General features: G+C 32.7%; 2 protein-coding genes across 2 annotated transcripts; both read left to right on the top strand.

Annotated features, from left to right (window-relative positions):
* The first annotated feature begins 5016 nt into the window (after positions 1 to 5016).
* LOC111781948 (pyruvate kinase 1, cytosolic-like) lies at positions 5017 to 11654 on the top strand. Its single transcript, XM_023662693.1, has 16 exons — positions 5017 to 5270; positions 5466 to 5562; positions 5653 to 5750; positions 6037 to 6192; positions 6927 to 7004; positions 7267 to 7398; positions 7496 to 7576; positions 7659 to 7730; positions 7821 to 7910; positions 8477 to 8621; positions 8795 to 8883; positions 9497 to 9592; positions 9716 to 9783; positions 9893 to 9992; positions 10563 to 10622; positions 11108 to 11654. The coding sequence occupies exons 1-16, from the start codon at positions 5202 to 5204 to the stop codon at positions 11258 to 11260; spliced, it is 1584 nt and encodes a 527-aa protein (XP_023518461.1). The 5' UTR covers positions 5017 to 5201; the 3' UTR covers positions 11261 to 11654.
* A 1239-nt stretch (positions 11655 to 12893) lies between these two features.
* On the top strand, positions 12894 to 18704 carry LOC111782045 (pyruvate kinase 2, cytosolic-like). The gene is made up of 14 exons (XM_023662811.1): positions 12894 to 13229; positions 13458 to 13554; positions 13697 to 13794; positions 14000 to 14155; positions 14410 to 14487; positions 14715 to 14846; positions 14964 to 15044; positions 15161 to 15232; positions 15354 to 15443; positions 16306 to 16450; positions 16728 to 16816; positions 18125 to 18220; positions 18369 to 18436; positions 18563 to 18704. Exons 1-14 carry the CDS (start codon positions 13161 to 13163, stop codon positions 18687 to 18689), a joined length of 1398 nt encoding a protein of 465 aa, XP_023518579.1. The 5' UTR covers positions 12894 to 13160; the 3' UTR covers positions 18690 to 18704.
* Positions 18705 to 19222: the final 518 nt, after the last annotated feature.

Below are 19222 nucleotides of genomic sequence, written 5' to 3'. Positions count from 1 at the left end.
TGTGAAATTTGTATTTATATTGCAGTAATTTGTTCTTTTCCAAATGCCATGGATGTTGTTTTTTTTTTTGTTCGTATTGTTTTAACCGATCATAATTTGTTTAAATTAATTTATAAATAGACTAAATTTGTAATTTAATTTCTTTAAAAAAGAACGGAACTATATTGTATATATATTTTTTTTGTATGGATCATATTGTATAAGATAAATGTGTTACATGCCTTGGAAAGTGTTCTCTTTATCTTTATAAAGGTCACTAAACATATTCTTCTTAAGATTCTATGTCAAGGATTCGGATCGAGATTCGGTATCTGATGACCCCAACATACTCCTACGCCATGGTCACGTTATGTATTCACGTGAGATCCCATGTTGGTTGTATTGGATGAAAGTTCTACGTCGACTAATTTAGGGAATGATCATGAATTTATAATTTAAGAATACTATGTTATGTACATTTTGGGGAAGCACAGAGCAAAATCATGAGAGTTTATGTTCAAAGTGGACAATATTCTTAACTGAGGTGTTTTTAAACATGGAATAAATATAATATAAAAAAAACAAAATAGATAATTGAAATTAATAGAGAGCACATGGATTTTGGAGGTATTATGAAAATGATATATAGTGTCTCCATTTATTATGGCGATGGCGTGTTAATTTTGTTTACCAAATTTAAATGTTTTTATTTCAAGATATTAATTAATTTTGTTCAAAAGTGTCAATAATACATATAAATTTATAAATTAAAAAAAATAAAAAAAAAATAAAATATCCTACAGTTGGTTTCTTATGGAAACATTTTATTTAAAAATATATATTTACATATACCCGTAAAGTTTAATTTAATACTTATTAAAATAATTAATAAAAGATGTAAAAACACTATTATTATTATTATTAATTTAGTCAATATTTTTGTATATTAATTAACAATTTGTGCCAAAATTTTAGTAATTACAAATTGAGTAGCTATAAGTCAATATCAACTTTTAGCGTACTTCCACTAAAAAAGAAAATAAATTATTCTCATCTACTTTATTATTTTTTTAATTATTATTGTCTACTTTTAAGAACAATCAAATCATCGGATATATCTAATTTTAATTATTATTATCTAATAAATACGGGTTGGATTGATAACTCAAACATCTCGAGTTTATGGGATTGTTTTTTATATATAAAATTATCTTTAAAAAAAACATATTTATCTACTGTATATTTTAATAACTAAAATAATCTAACTAAACTCAACTTTTATGATTTGGGATAACATAAATATTCCTACTAAAAAAAGAAGGGAAGTCTCAATTCACTGTGTCCCAATCATGCATGTCTGGATTTCTATTCTAAACTTGAAGGTGTGGTCGGAATACAAAGACAATTTTAACTCATTGATCGTTAGGATAATAAGACAAACGAGAGCATAAAAAATATTTAAAAAAATAAACAAACCATAGTCATGAAAAGATCTCACTTTTAGAAAAGATCTAGAAATGAATTTATTTAAACACGTTTTTTATTATTATTATTATTTTTTGGTTTGAGCATTGCGATATTACTTGGAAGTATGTCTTTGAAAATTGTTGATTTAATAAATAAATAAATAAATAAATAAATAAATAAATTGGAAATATAATAATTAAAACGTGAATGTGGTAGGGCAATAGAGAGAGAGAGAGGTGAAATTCCATTAAACTCCTTCGGAAAAAACAAATTAAAATAAGATATTTTTTTTATTAATTAATTAATATATATATATATATATATATATATATATATATATATATATATATATATAATGGAATGAATGTTCCCTGATGAATAAAGACTCCGTACCTAATTCTCAACAAACTATTATTTTCTTTTTAGGCTCTCCACACTTTATTTATTTCTTTATATAATATTCACCATTTTTTTTTTCTTTTTTCCAATTATTTATTTAAAATATAAATTTAAATAAAAAACTGAAAAAAGAAAAAAAAAACATTTCAAATATATTAATATAATTAAAGTTTGAATACGACAAATAAGAAGGTGTTTGGAAGATTGTTTTCAAAGTTTAATAATTTAACACATTATAAAATCTAAAAAACATATTTTTAGTAATTAATTTATTAAAGTCTCCCCCACATAAATCTTTATCAAACAAATAAAATAATCTAAAATACCCACAATACCCTTTTGGTCCAATATATTTAGAAAAAGTTAATTATTCATAAATCATTATTAAAAAAAGAAAGCTTAGACTTATTTAAAACACTAATGTACGCATTTTATCAGACTCGAACTATATATACGCGTTTTATGATCATTATATTAAATAAATAATCGTCACCATATCGATAAAGCCCGTAAAAATATCTAACTCGTCAATAGCGAGTTTTATTAATTTTATTAAGATATTACACCATACTTAATATGATAACATATGTCATTCACATTCGTACGAGACGAGCCATGTGGGTTCATGAATGGTGTAAAAAGAAGGCAAAATCTAGAGCAATTCTTGCTTTGAACTGGATTCCCAAAGCACAAAGTGAAAAAAAAAAGGTTTTAAATTATTAAATATTAACTTTATTGGAGAGTCAACGATTGGAAATTGGGTGTCCTTTGAAATAAAGAAAAAAGCGAGGCCCTTTTTTGTAATTTTATCCGACCACGACCTCAATGAATGTGGGGGCTAAATTTAATTAAAAGAATATAAAGGGGGGTCTCGAAAACTTACAGCCTTTTATTTTAGATCTTGGTGATTGGACGGTCTTAATTAGGTTTTAAAGAGAGTAGTTGAGTGATTGATGCCACATCATATGGTCGAATTTAAATGGACTCGAAACCTAACTGAAAATTAAATTAAATGCTTTTTTTTTTAAATATTAATTAGATGTTTTTTTTTTAACGTCAAAATTTAAAATTTAAAAATTTATTTAAAGGAGTAAATTAAATATGTTATTACTAAAAAGAAAAAGAAAATGACATTTGAATGATTAAGCCTTAAAATCCGGATTTTATTTTATTAAATGAGAAAATGACTTTAATTACTTAATATTTTGAAATTGAAGGCGAAAAAAGGACTAAAAAATTCAAAGTTTTGAACTTATTGGCAAAGAAAGAAATGAGCTGTATTTATTTTAATATATATTGATTAAAGAAAAACGGGAAACGTTGAAGAAAAAGATGGCCACATATATTTGAACGGTGGTCAATTTATTAAATAGATAAAATAAAAAATAAACAGGTTCGGGCAGCCGAAGCTTTACCTTTCTGCCAGTAGGGCAGGGCAGGGCAGCTAGTTTTGACCTCAAAAATATATAGTTTATACATGTAGGTGTACATGGTCCAGTTTGGATCGGGTTAGAGAATTTTGTTGACCCAACCCAAAAGTTCGGGTTGGTTGTAACCCAACCCAACCTTCTACCTTTGGGTTAGTTGTCAAATTTTTTTAAATTTCATTTATCCACGTTTTATAATTATTTAAATACAAATAAAATATATTAAAAGTTCACTAATAAACAAAATCTAATTAATAATTACTGACTAACATAGTTCAACGTTGTTGTAAAACTAAAGACAATTAAGTACCGACATTTTTTGACAATTAGTTAAAGTAACAAAAATATAAATATACATCACTGTAAAAATGATTAGTTCATGTATATAACAAAAATAAAAAATATATAAAAATATTTTACTAAAAACAAAGTAATTAAAAAGTGAGTGTTCTTGAACTAGACTCGGTACCACTTTGTCAAACTCATTAATATAGAAGAAATCTTAATATATTTGATAAGAAAACTTAATATATTTTATATATTTTTATTTGTCAACTCGAAGGTTTTGCCCATGAACTCGAAACCGAACCAATTCAGTTCGGGTTCAGAACAATGAATCCAACCCTACCCCAAATGTTAATCCAACCCAACCCAACCCGAATAAACCTAACCCTTATATTCGAGTTGGGTTGGTTTGGGTTGTCGAATTGACGGGCCCCACAAAATAAAATATTTTCCAAATGTCATTGGGCTTGGGGCTTGAGAAAGTTGGAAAAAGCCCAAAGCCCAATAACAGTTTTAATAGATTATGGTCGAGATTAATACACATTTACTAAATTTAAACAAAAAAATTATATATTCTTTTTTAAATTAAACATTTCAAAGGGCAGGGTTGACCGGCGTTGGGCAAGGGCAGTTGATTTGTGCGGCATTTTGACGCCATAATCATTTCCACGAATCACGACACGTATTCCTCGGCTCCGATCATTTTTACAACTCGTCAATTTCTCGCCGCCGTCCTCCCCAATAACTCCGTCTTTTTAGCGATTATTTGTTTATTTTTCTACAAATTACAATTTTGGGTTTTATGGTTTAAATATATTTTTAATCTGGTCGCTAGTTAAGATGAGGTTAAAATGGTAAGAGAAAAAGTTGAGGATATTTTTGTATTTAATAAAATTGGAGGATGTGAAAGCAAAAATAAAAAAGGAAATCTGTGGGCGTAAAATTTTCTTACGGTGGGTAACTTTGAATGCGAATTACGAGGAAAGTCAACTGGAAAGCGATTTACTTTACAGTGGGCTCAGTTTGTCTTCGGTAAAAAAATAATAATAAATAAAGAAATATCTTGTGTTATAGTATTTTATTATATTTAACTTGTTACTCAAGAAATCATATTTTATTATTTCATTATTTTATATATTTTATTGAAATTATACTTTTCTTTTTGTTAAAATTAGCAAAAGCTGAACTAAAGGTAAAAATTGCAATAGGGTCATAATTTATTTATTATATATATGTATATATATTACTATCTACTATATTTTTTATTAATAATTTATATTAAAAATACGTTATTTTGTATTTTTATTATTAAAGTGTAAAGGTATTTTTGAGATAATTTTATTAATTTAGTGAATATTTTAATCAATATAACTTTAGCATGCATATTTACAATTTTACCCTCAAACCCGAAGAAGCAGGGAGGGCGAAAAATATAATTGCACTTTTAGTTACAGTTTCTGGTTGAAGCGCAGAACCAGGTTTTCTCTTATTCCGCTCTCGGAGTCAGAGATAGAAAGTGTCTCATAAGGATCCATTCCTTCCATTTCTGATTCATTTCCTTCTCTTCATATTCATCTTCCTCCGATTTCAATTCCCATTTTGCAAGTTCTTCTCACTCGCCTCCGATTGCACTCATCATCCAAGATGCATTCCAATCACTTGCTTCTCGAGGAGCCTATTCGCATGGCTTCCATCCTCGAACCATCCAAGGCTGTAAGTGTCCCTCTCATTCATCTTCGATCTATGAAGCTGTTTTATTCGATTATGAATATGTCTTGTGATTTGTTGTTGATTGTTTTGTTCATTTTTTGGTGTATTAATGTTCTTTGCACTTCTGGAACCATCGTTCTCGTTTTGTGTATTTTATTTGGTTGACGATTTGTTTGTTTATTGATAATTGTTGTTCAGAGTTTCTTTCCTGCTATGACGAAGATCGTTGGGACTCTTGGTCCAAGGTCTCGATCTGTTGAGTTGATATCTGGTTGTTTGAAGGCTGGAATGTCGGGTATACTTATTATTGTTATTTTCTCGTTTCCATTCTGTATCATATTTTGATATTTTTTGTTCCTAAGAGCTTTTGGTTTCTTCGTGATAGTTGCTCGTTTCGACTTTTCTTGGGGTGACTCCGAATATCATCAGGAGACTTTGGAGAATTTGAAGGCGGCCGTGAAGATCACGAAGAAGCTTTGCGCTGTATGTGATTGTCATTTGAGATTATCTATATATGTAGACTCTGCTATGTATTTGTGTTGTCATATTGTTGGATTACTTATTGGTTAAGGATTTTGTGTATGAAGTTTGTTTTTTCCTCTGTCATTGTTTAATACTTTACTTATCTGGTATGAGTTATGAGGAGACGTTATTTTTTGAAAGGAGGTAGTTTTGCAGTTAGATCCGAGAATAAATTCTACTGATGTAATATTATTTCTGCCTCACCTATTTAATGCCGAGTGTTCTACGTGCCTTCTGCTCTTTTCAGGTTATGCTGGATACTGTGGGCCCTGAGTTGCAAGTACTGAATAAAACTGAGAAGTCTATATCACTAAAGGAAGATGCCGTAGTTGTCCTAACGCCCAATCAAGAGCTTGAGGCAACTTCGGAGCTCTTGCCTATTAACTTTACTGGACTTTCACAGGTATGGAACTTCATATTGTTGTTATTTTCATGATGGCTGTCCCATGGGCAAAGTAATAATGAATTTGATTTTGGTTAGTTTGGCCATGTTAGTTGGACTAGCTGTTGAAAGTTTGTCGTGTTCTCTTGACATCATTGTGATGCGTTACCGGAAATAGCCTCTCATAAACAAATCTTCAGGTTTGATGATGTCCTGTTGGTTAACAATGTATGAACTTTTGATTAGGTCCTACTAAATTACCATGGGTTGATCCATTTGTCAGAAAAAGCTAGTAATGAACTTTGAAGCCTTCGAAGTCACTCATTCTTAGTCTTGTTTGTAGTCACCGAGAATATTTATGCTTATGTGGTTTCTCGATTCTGAATATCTTACTCGTACTAGTTTCGTTATGGCTGTACACCCATGGTTATTTAAAATGCTAGTCTAATATTGTAAAACAACGAAGTTATGATATGGATGCTGATAAATGTATTTAAGTATTAGAACAATCCTTCTTTAGTGTGAGAAAAGTCTTGATGAAATGTTTGTTTCAAGTTACAAATATGCTTAAGAAATTAATCTAATTTAAGTCAAACATGTCTCATTTAACATCAATTTGGTTATCTTTCTAACTTTACTGATTGCTTCTAGCACGTAATTGTGAAAGCGTTATGAAGCTTCTAATTTGACTATTCAACTACCATTGATATTAGTTATCTTTGTCAGATAACAATTCTTTACTTTGTCTCTTGTAGGCTGTAAAGAAAGGAGACACCATTTTTGTGGGTCAATACCTTTTCACTGGAAGTGAATCGACTACTGTATGGATGGAGGTGAGTAAAACCTTCTAGTATCTGTTACCAATTCTTTCCCTCATTTAGTTGGTTTGTGGTTGCATGTTAAAACTACGGGTCTTCCAGATAGTAGCTCCATTTCATTTGTGTGTGATTTGAAATTGTACTTCTTATCTGGATGATTTCAAATCAGGAAATTATAGCTTACCACATTAAGTCATAATAGTGTTTGTTGCAGTAGAATATCATGCCAAAGATATGAATTTGTACATGACCGTGTTTTTGCTGGAAATTTGATCAGGTTTCTGAAGTCAAAGGCGATGATGTTGTTTGTATAGTTAAGAACTCTGCCACACTGTCTGGATCACTGTTCACTTTACATGGCTCTCAAATTCATATTAACCTTCCGACACTTACGGATAAGGATAAGGAGGTGGGGGAGCTTTCTGATTTACATATTGTCATTTTCCTTGGGGGCTCCATTGCTACATATTGGTACTTAATATCGTGTATTGCACTGTTAATTTCAGGTTATCTCTAGTTGGGGTGTGCAAAACAAAATTGATTTCCTCTCATTGTCATATACCAGACATGCAGAAGATGTTCGACAAGTATATTTCTTTACACTGAGCTCTCTCCCACCTTCTTTTTTCTAGATTATTTGAGTCAGACGGTTTTTATATTGTTATACAGGCTCGTGAATTCCTTTCTAAATTAGGTGACCTTAGCCAAACCCAAATCTTTGCCAAAATTGAAACTGTTGAGGTAAGTCATATTTAGTTTTTTTTTTTTTTTGGGGGGGCAGCTATACTAATGCTGACTTAGACATTGCTATTTCTGTGATCCTATTTTTAGGGGTTAACCCATTTTGATGAGATTCTACGCGAAGCAGATGGTATTATTCTTTCACGTGGGAATTTGGGTATAGATCTCCCACCCGAGAAGGTTAGTTTCCTTGAGTACAATCTCTAAATTTAGTCTAGCTGCAATGTCAAGTTAATTTCCACCAATTACTTGTATCTATTTTTTCTGGATCTTTTCATTCTGCTTGCATTTTTGAGCTGATGCTTGTGTTTGAGACTTGATACTTGTTTGAATGGGAAGAGAATTGAAACTGTTTACTTCTCGTACATGAGAGGACAACTGGGAAATGATGCTGTACTGATATATCTGTTGGAAAATTCTATTATTTTATTCACAAGCTAATTATATGATTTTCCCTTTGATTTTTCACCGGGTCTTAAATTTAACTCTATCAAACTAGTTAGAAAAATGTTAACTGTCATCTGCAATGGAAAATTAGTGCCTACACAAGTTTGATAAGACGAGGAATGAAGCCATTGCCATTAAGCCACGATCGTCTTTGTAACTCCAAATTCATGTGGTTGAATGTATTATAATATTCCCCTCATTAATGGTCTTGGTTCAATTATAATTTTCTTCTTGTTGTGATGATAAGGATCTAAATCTCAAGGTAGGCTTTTTTCTGATCACTTCTCTATTTATTGTAGGTGTTTTTATTTCAAAAGGCTGCCCTTTACAAGTGTAACATGGCTGGAAAGCCTGCTGTGGTTACTCGTGTCGTGGACAGTATGACCAACAATTTAAGGCCTACTCGTGCAGAAGCTACTGATGTTGCAAATGCTGTCCTTGATGGTAAGTTTTGCAATAATAATGAGAGTATATTGTGTTAAAGACGGATGATACATAGCCTTTTTCTGAAATTGTTGGTTAACAGCTTAAGTTATGGATGTACCATGACTTTTCCATTTAACTCGGTCATTTTACAATTCACATTTGCTTTGGTTAAACTATTCTCATGGATGCAGGAAGTGATGCAATTCTTCTGGGTGCTGAGACTTTGCGTGGACAGTATCCCGTAGAGACGATTTCAACTGTTGGTAGGATTTGTGCCGAGGTAAATGCTCCCTGTCCATCTCTCTCTCTCTCTCTCTCTCTCTCTCTCTCTTTATATATACAAATACTCTCTGTTATTAGTTACATGTTGGCTTCGTTGAGATCTGTTTCTATCAAGATTTTTTTTTATTTTCTCAACTTTCACGTCGTTAATTTTTTATTTTTTGTGGTGTCGATTATATCCCATATTCCAATGAAAGTTGGTTATAGAATGATTTGTTTTCCTAGTTAAGAAGAAATAGGACTTGTTTGCCTCAATCTTCTAACTTATGACTGGTGAGCGTATTAGCCAATCATGAGATTTGTAACCATCCTATTCTAGCTGTAGATCTTGATACTCATAGTATTTGTTCTTTTCAGCTTTAGTATTTCCTCTTCTTGACGTATATTCCCTACGATTCAGTCATTATTTTAACTGTTTAGAAGAGAGATGCATGTCACATTTGACCTTTGTCTGCTAGACCTAATGTTCAATGGCATTATAAGCTTATAAAGAGTCGTTATAAACTTGAAGGCTGTGTGGATTTATCACCGTCTATAATGTTGATTCCCTTTTCTTTTTAAGTGTTTATATTTATACCCCCTGGGTGCTCTTGTTTCCTTAAAAAATGCAGTCCGAGAAGGTGTTCAATCAAGATTTGTATTTCAAGAAGACTGTCAAATTTGTTGGTGAACCTATGACGCACTTGGAGTCCATTGCTTCCTCAGCGGTACTGGCTCATTATTCTGGTTACTGTATTTTTTTATTTTCAATTGTTTTAGTAGCAATCATTTTTATAATTGTTGTAGTTCTACTGTGGGTTTCATGTGCAATAGGTTTATTCTGTTTTTAGGTTAGGGCTGCCATTAAGGTGAAGGCTTCAGTTATTATTTGCTTCACTTCATCTGGAAGAGCTGCAAGGTATTGGGGTTCGGACTCCAGTTTTGGTCTTCAAACAAGCTGAAATTCTCTTAAAAAATTTGCAGCTATTTATTTCATAGATGTCTAAACTTGCTGTATGAATATGCAGATTAATTGCTAAATATAGGCCCACGATGCCAGTTATATCTGTAGTCATTCCTAGGCTGAAGACAAATCAGTTGAGGTGGAGCTTTAGTGGTGCATTTGAGGTATTTCTGATAACATGTTGGGCAATTTTCTATACTGTTTTTGTCTCATTGAGAGCTTCGTACACGAATATTTTAACAAATAAAAAATTTCTACACTAGGGGTGGGTGATTTAGTAAAGGGAGTCCTTTTATGCATTTTGCCTCAGTTCTAGCTACTAGTGATTGTACAATGCTGTCTTTTGCTACTGTGCCTTCTTTTTCTTGTGCTTTTTCGAAAGAAGAAAAATAATTAATCAGATTGCCGAGAAGGAATTAGTAGTTATGATATTGAACTTGTTGACAATGCATTTAAATTGTGTAATATCTGAAATTCATTAGCGAAGTTTGTGTATGAGGTGATTATATAATTCTCTGTTTTAGAGGTGAGTATTAATCTTCAATAAGAAGTTAGGTATTCGTTTAGATAAATACTAAATGCTGCGGTCAGATTAGTCAGATTAAATATCATGGTCAGATTAGTCAGATTAAATATCATCCTTCACCGTATGCACTTCGTGCAATTCGTGTTCACACTAAATGCTGGTAGTTTCTGTCTTTGACAATGTGTAATTTGGTCTTGATCTATTTCAGGCTAGGCAGTCATTGATAGTAAGAGGCCTCTTCCCCATGCTTGCTGATCCACGACATCCTGTAAGTTCCATTTTCCATTTTGCTTTGATTTGTTGATGAAGAGTGAATTATATCAGAATCCGCTAATCTCATTACTGATCCTTTTACTGAGGACTTCCAAAATATTCATAAGGGTTTGTTTGTTGGTCTATACCATAGCCATGCCTGCTTTGTTTTTTTCAATAAAAATTTGGCTCCTATGATATTCAATAAGTTTAGAATTTTGGTCCCTTCAGTTTTAGAAGTTAGAATTCATTTCTATGATCTGCTGGAGTTCTAGCACGTCAGTCTTCATTGAAAGTCAAAAAGGACAATAATCATTTTTCTAATTATTTTCTTTTGAATTATTCATCTTCTGGTACATCAGTAGGCACTGGAAGCAAAAAAAGTCAAATAGTATCATGTTCTTCAGATTTAAAAAAAAAAAAAAAAAAAAAACATTTGAACCATATCAAATCATACATATGATAACGCAGTGCCACTTGTATTAAAATGGTAATTTGTAGGCGGAGTCGACTAGCGCAACAAACGAGTCAGTTCTAAAGGTTGCTCTGGATCATGGCAAAGCATATGGAGTTATCAAGCCGCACGACCGAGTTGTCGTGTGCCAGAAGGTCGGGGATGCATCTGTGGTGAAGATCATCGAGCTTGAAGATTGAACGAACAAACGAAATAGCCTTGCCTTTCCAGATAAAAATTTTGATTGACCGTAATTCTGGTGCTGTCACCACGACCATTAGGTATTACTATACATGGTTTTTGGAGATTGATTGAGGAGATATGATGAAAGTGGAAAGTGTAAAATGACACTCATAAAACACCTATTTTTTGACTTTCCCGATTAGAAGCCATGGTGAGTTCATGGTAAAAATCCTAATTCGCTTAGTTTTATTTCTATTTGCTATTGCCATTTGTAGCAGCAGCAGCAGCAGAGGAGCTGTTGTGATATTTCTAGTTTTTGATCATATTCCTATTTGCTGTTGTTGGAGGGGGGAGGCTTTTTCTGATTTGTTTCCAGTTAATTTAATAAATTAAACTCCCAAGAATTTTCTATTCCCTGAATTGGTTGCCCCTTGCAGTAGTTTTGTAGAATTTATATACCAATTCAATGACATATGAATAATAATACACACCAAAAAAATATATGAAAAAAAATTAAATTAAACATGAATTATTTTATTAAAATTCATAAATTAAAAAAAAAATGGTTAGAATTTTATTTATTTATATCGCACCGACCAAAATGTGGTGTTCGTTCCATCACAGTTTTTGTCGCAGTCCAAAACGCTGCGTACTGTACGGATGGATGAATGAGGTGTCACGTGTGTCACGTGATTCACGTCCTCTTCCCGCTCAATCTCGTCTTTTGTCTTCCTCCTGCATGCGTTTCGTCTTACACCAATGAAAGTGACACATTTTTGTTTTTTTAGAATTATAATGTCTTAATTTTTTAATTCCAATAACAATTACAATTAATATATATATATATATATATATAATGCCAATTACTATTTACCAATATAAATATTTTAAATGAAAATATAAAGTTTTGAACTATTCTAATTAACAAATCAATAAATTTGTTCATTGAAAATATGAATCCCTAATTTAATTTTATGTTTTTTCTATTATTCCTTGAAAAAACACACTAATAGATTTTAATAATTATTATATATCAATTAAGTGGGTATTTTTTATTCACCAACAAATTCAGCAAAATTCAAATTTCAAGTTTCAAAAAAACTATTTATTAAAGAAAACAAAAGTGATTTACATTACCTTCCTTTTTTAATCTTTTTTTTTTTTTTGCAACCAAAAACAATGGGCTCCAATAGTTATTAAAAACCAATGGGTTCCCCAATTTTAATTTATTTTAACCATTTCTATAATTATTTTTATTCTTATACTTTACCTTTTTTTTTATAAAAAAAAAAAAACAAACTCCAAAATCTCTTAATACTCTATTTCTATATAAAAATTAATATATATATATTTTTTGCTAATAGCTTTTTATTATTAAACATTTTTTTTCTTTCTAAAAACCAATTTATAAAACACGCTTTAAATTATTAAATTGGTACTTTACGTCCTCTTGAAAAAGGAAAAAAGAAAAAAGTTATTATTTGTTATATAATTATTGAAAAGGTTTTAAAAAATAAAAATAGAATCTAATAAAATAATATTATTTTTATTTTATTTTTGTGAGCTGAAAAATTTGTTGTGGGACTTTATAGAGAAAAAAAACAAGAGAAGTTAGGTGGGACCTTTTTGTTTTATGAAACAAAGCATAATCGTCGGTAAATCGTCATTTCGAGTGCATGCATTGACCAAAATCTCGCCAGTTTCGGGAATTTGAAGACTGGAATGTTCTTCCTCTGGTTTTGATTCTCCCGCTGCAGAACCTGGTTTTGCTTTTACTGCATATCCAGGTCAGATAACGAAAAGTAGCTTGATTTCCAAGGAATATATTAACCATCCTTCTGAATCTACATTCATTTACTCTCTGAAATTGTTCGCTTCTTTGGAGTCTGGAGGAAGTGGTACTTACAGTTTAACGAAATGCCTTCGAATCACTTGCTTCTTGAGGAACCGATTAGGATGGCTTCCATTTTGGAGCCTTCAAAGGATGTAAGTCTTGTTTTCTTTCAGTGTTTTTTCGTCTAGTTTTGTTACTGTTTCCAGATTTGAGCACTTATTACCTTGATTTCACTTCGATCTTTGAATTAGAAGTTACATTGTTACTATTTCTGTTGTGGATTTTCTTTGATTTGTATTGTGTGCATTTGATGCGCGTTGATCTTTTGTTTCGAGTTTAATCAGCTGATTTCTTTTGTGTTGTTGTTTATTGTCTTCCAGAGCGTCTTGCCGACAATGACGAAGATCGTTGGTACTTTGGGCCCTAAGTCCCGATCTGTCGAAGTTATTTCTGCCTGTCTAAGGGCTGGAATGTCTGGTATGGCTGGCTTCGTTAGCGACTTTCTTTTTTCTTGCGGATAATGCGTTTTTGTGCGATATATTTCCTCATTGTTTGTTTAAATTGATCCTGAGCCTGTTCAACTTTTATTGATCATTATTTTTTTTTCATGTTGTGGCAGTTGCTCGGTTCGACTTTTCATGGGGCAGTCCTGATTACCATCAAGAAACTTTGGACAATTTGAAGGCGGCTGTTAAGAACACCAACAAACTTTGCGCTGTATGTTCGTGTTTAACTTGTTCTTTCACTTGTTTGGGTATATATTTTATCATTTGAACTTTCCCATTCATGGGAGTAACTTAGGCAAATCAATATTCTTTAATGCGTGAGACAATGTGGCCAAAGAATATGTAAGATATTGTTCTCAAATTTCTATCTGCAAGTATTCTGAAAGAGACAATGAGAATTCTTCTGCTTTTTTCAGGTTATGCTGGATACAGTGGGTCCTGAGATCCTGGTTGTAAACAGAAATGAGAAATCTATCTCTCTTAAGGAAGATGAGTTGGTTGTTTTGACACCCAATCAAGAAATAGATGCGTCTTCGGAGGTGCTGCCTATAAGTTATAATGGACTTTCAAAGGTTGGGAAATACTACTGATTGTTCATTTATTGATGCTCAAGATCCAGATTGTTGATTGCATCTTATGGAGACAAATATATAATTTTTGGAACATCTGACAGACAAATATGAGTTTTTCATTAACCATTGATAAGAGGCTGTGCTTTTAATATCCTTGAATTTATTCAAACAATATATTTGCAAAGTCAAACTTGTTAGTGTTTTTCCGACACTGCGTTGGTTATCATAATTCTAAGCTTGATATTGTCTTGTAGGTCGTTAAGAAAGGAGACACCCTATTTCTTGGTCAGTACCTCTTCACTGGAAGTGAAACAACTTCTGTCTGGCTGGAGGTAACAGAGCATATTGTTTGGGATCATCAATAATTTCTTCTCTGCTTGTTTTCTTGTGTTTGTATATTTTGGGCGTGGATGATAGGTATATTGAATGCTGTGACGATGATAGAGAAATTTTAAGTAAATGTTCAAATGATCTACGCCCAATTTAACTATATTTCAAAGTAGTATGAAATCATGGTAAAAGATGGTATACTGAAGTACGCCTGTTTGGGATTTATCAGGTCTCCGAAGTGAAAGGAGATGATGTTCTTTGCTTGGTAAAGAACTCTGCCACGTTGGTTGGAACAATGTACACTTTGCATGCAGCTGAAATTCGCATTGATCTTCCAACACTTACTGACAAAGATAAGGAGGTTGGTTCTTTGATTTCCTGTTTGTTATGTCCCTTAAGACTGATTGCTTCCAATTAGCTTCGGTAACCATATCATTTTTTGCTGATAATTGTTTTATTGGTTATTTGGTGATTTTAGATTATAGCGACGTGGGGAGTAAAAAACAAGATTGACTTCCTCTCTCTCTCACATGCTAGACAAGCGGAGGATGTTCGCCAAGTATTATTTCCTTGCATTGAGTCTTCAATTTAAACAAATAATTGACCATGAGAGATTCGGTTATGTTGATTATTACAATAGAGGATAATAGAATGCTAAAATATATTTTTATGCAGGCTCGACAATTTCTTTCTAAGCTAGGCAACCTTAGCCAAACTCAAATCTTTGCGAAGATTGAAAGCGTTGAGGTCGGTCGTTGTTAGCTCACTCTTCACTCATATTCTTTGGTAGTAAGACTGTTTTCTTAATATGTCAACGTACAATGGTACTAATTTAGATGCATGCATACTTTTGTGTTCCTTTCCTTAGGGATTAACCCATTTTGATGAGATACTACAAGAAGCAGATGGTATTATTCTTGCTCGTGGCAATTTGGGGTTAGATCTTCCTCCTGAGAAGGTTAGTTTCTATGCATGCTAATTAACCAAGGGATAGTTTTGTTTGAACGGTGTTGTAATGAAAAGAATATGGCTATTCTCGTACTTATCGTTGTTTTCCATAAAGTAGGCAGTGGTAGTCTCTCTCCCTCTCCTCCTCTATTGGGGGAGGTGTATTAAGAAACATTTACATTAGTATCCTTCTTTTCTTTGTAAGAACTAAGAAGAGGGGTTATAAAATAACCGCCCCAATTGGTATTCTTGGAGGACACTTCATGGTCGCAAGAAAGCCAATCAGCAGTGATCCAAAAAAGAGGTTTCTACCCCTTAGAATAACCTTATAATCCTCACATTCTTCTAAAGGGATTTAAGAGCATTGAGCCAAATAACTTTTGCATACTTCTTCCAAGAATGGCATAATTTTAGATTTAGTTTTCTTGATTTTGGGCTTTCCTCTCTGCCGGTTTCTCTGTTAGTGCGCACGTAACAAGATGCTCTACCAACTGAGTAGGTTGCACTAGAGGATTTCCTTTTCATGTGGAGATGGAAAGGGCACTATATAGAAGGGTTTCCTCTAGGCTTCTCATTTAGAAAAATGAAAATAATGGCACTGGAATGGCACCCATAGATCCACCTCCTCCATGCATGACCAAAACCTCTTGCTCAGATGCAGATCTACATTTGGACTAATCCCCCCCAACTTTAAAACGTTTCTGGATTAGTATAATTCAGTTCACATTTTTGTTTTTACAGAAAATGCTTTTGGCCCTGATAGTACCAATGTCCAGCCCCCCGCTAAGCGGCTGGATCCGAACTTCCTCATGGGCTTTTTGTTTCTTTTTTTTTCTTTGGTTTTTTGCACTGATTGACATTTTTTTGTTCAGGTATTCTTGTTTCAGAAAACTGCCCTTCATAGATGTAATATGGCTGGAAAGCCCGCTGTTTTGACTCGTGTGGTAGACAGCATGACTAGCAACTTGAGACCTACACGTGCAGAAGCTACTGATGTTGCCAATGCTGTACTTGATGGTGCGTCATTCAATAGTTATATAAATTTCTGTTGCTTAAAGACTGAAGCTATGGGGGACTTTTTAAGTCATGGTTTTCTGAAATTCATCTGCACTTTTTAAAGCCACAGATATCCATAATCACAAATGCTGAAGATGTGGTTTGCATCTTTGAAATTGGGATATATTTCACGTCCAATTGTATTATTTTATTTATCTCATGGTTCCTATTTTCTTTCCTGACCAGGGTAAAATCATTTGTATAATATGTCTCAGAACCTTTATTCTAATGTGTGTAGGAAGTGATGCAATTCTTCTTGGGGCTGAGACATTGCGTGGATTATATCCAGTAGAAACCATTTCAACTGTTCGTAGAATATGCGCTGAGGTAATCTTTGTGTGTATGAGAAAGAAACGGAGTTTTTGAATCTAAGCTTTATGTAGTATAGGTATTTTTCATTTTTTTTATGAAGTAATGAAAGATAACTTTCATCTGGTAGATGAATGAACATTTAATGTGAGGTCACAAGTGCATTAAAAGGAGTAGAAGGGCCCATAAAAGGAAATGGAACAGCCATGCATGAAAAAAACACAAAGCCCTCCCTACAAAGGACAAAATTACAAGTAAAATAGAGGAATACGAATATCTCTAAAAATGGAGGCTATTTATGCCCAAAGAAAAGCATGATATTAAATAATGATGCATACTTCCATTAAAATTACCATTTAGGACTGCATTCTTTTGCAACTCCGTTAATTCTTTTTGGCAAGTTTCCTATAACCGAAAAGAAAACCGAAAGGAAAACGAACTAAAACTTCTCTTGGATACTATGTTAAGTACAAGGGGAGGGGGGGAAAATCTAAACCCCTGTGACCTAGGGGGCTCGTGAGTTGGAAACATTCACCAAATTGAAGCTAGAAGCTTGACATTGCCCCAGAGTTTCTCCAAATTTATTATAAAAACTCTTACATTTCACTCTAAACATATTTCTTACATTATGAACTTGATTTCTTTTACTATGAAACTAGAAAATTTTCGTTAATAAAATGAAAAAAAAAAAAATCACTAAGGAAGTTACATAACTTCCTCTGGGATAATTGAAACAGCCCAACCATAAAAACAAATAACTACAGAAAAACTCAACACTCAACCCAAAGGATAAAATAAAAACCATAAAAACTATTCAGCCCTGAAGTTTAGAAGAGAATGAATCCAGGCAAGCACTACTTAAAAGCCACAAATTAATTTCCAAAAGAACAGCTTCAATACAGGCCACTTTCCCAGCCTACTGATCAACCATCCACATACTACCAGGTGGGAACAAAAAAAGCTGAAGCTAGAGTACCTTACATCATGAACTTTTTCACTGTTTGGCTTATTTTTGCCTTTCCAGCGGATCTATGGCTGGACTCTAAATAGCTACTTCATTCTCAGCCCTTGAAAAAGCGTTTCCCAAAACAACTTTTTTGTCTAAACTGAAAATGAAAGAATAAGAACATTATTATTTTGTAGTTTGATTCATCTGACAAGGCTGTTTCTGATATGGATCTTAGCTTCTAATATCATTTTAATTGCTCTCAGCCATCAGATATTGGGTGATTAATTGGTGATAGCTTGCAGTTAAAATGAATGGATGTGAAATTGGAGCCTAGTGCATAAGCTCTATTCATTTTTCTTTGTTTTTGTTAAATGCAGTCGGAGAAGGTTTTCAATCAAGACTTTTATTTCAAGAAGGCAGTCAAGCGTACCGGGGAGCCAATGTCACACTTAGAATCTATTGCCTCCACAGCTGTATTACTTCGTATTCCAGCTTTAATTTTTGAGAAACATATATCATTCCAATTTTCTGTTATATTTTCGCTCTCTTTTTTTGGTTCAATTTCTGTTACATTCTGAAATTGAGTTTCTTAATCGACAGTTTGACCCTTTTTTTATTTAGGTTAGGGCAGCCATTAAAGTGAAGGCTTCCGTGATTATATGCTTTACTTCAACTGGAAGGGCTGCTAGGTTTGTTCATGGACAGATTATTGTATATCTGATATTGTTGAATTCAATAGTCATGTTATTTGCTTTCTAATTTTGAACTAATACCATAAATTTTTGGAGCTTTAAACAAGTTGTCTTAATGTGCAGATTAATTGCAAAGTATAGGCCAACGATGCCCGTTATATCTGTTGTCATTCCAAGGCTGCAAACAAATCAATTAAAGTGGAGTCTGAGTGGAGCATTTGAGGTATGCATATTGTTTTGCAACTGTTAACAGTCTTTTAAGATTCCTTCATGCAAAGAAAGTACTGCTAATACTACTGCAAAAGATAATAACTACTAAATACGCAAGCACTCTATTTATAAAATTTTATACGGCCTTCGTTATATTACTAAACAAGGTTCCTATCCGACCTCCACGTCTATACCTATAATTCTTATCAGTCCAAACATTTTTTAAAGTTTTACCACAAGAACCTTCCTTTCAAGTATTTTCTCTCTTGTTCTTATCATACAAATTGTGTACTTGTGGATTTTTTGTTTTATCTGTTATCTTTAAAGTGTTAGATGAATTTCCTATACCTATATCTCGGCCTTTTAAATTCCAACTACAATTCTTTTGAGTGAAAAGATCAATTTTTACTTGTAACCTTAGGTGGGTGAGTCCATTTTAACCTTCATCCCTTTGAACCTTAAACTTGAATAAGTGTCAGCATGAATACCTCCTCAAAACTAAATCTAGGAATTTCTTATGAGCTAACTATAAATCATAAAAAGGTTTAAATCATGTCAAAGAAATGCCCAACT

This window comes from Cucurbita pepo, chromosome LG19, assembly GCF_002806865.2.
Source record: "Cucurbita pepo subsp. pepo cultivar mu-cu-16 chromosome LG19, ASM280686v2, whole genome shotgun sequence".
Classification (NCBI taxonomy): domain Eukaryota; kingdom Viridiplantae; phylum Streptophyta; class Magnoliopsida; order Cucurbitales; family Cucurbitaceae; genus Cucurbita; species Cucurbita pepo.
Note: the sequence above shows the minus strand (reverse complement) of the source record. Positions and strands in the feature narration are given on the sequence as shown.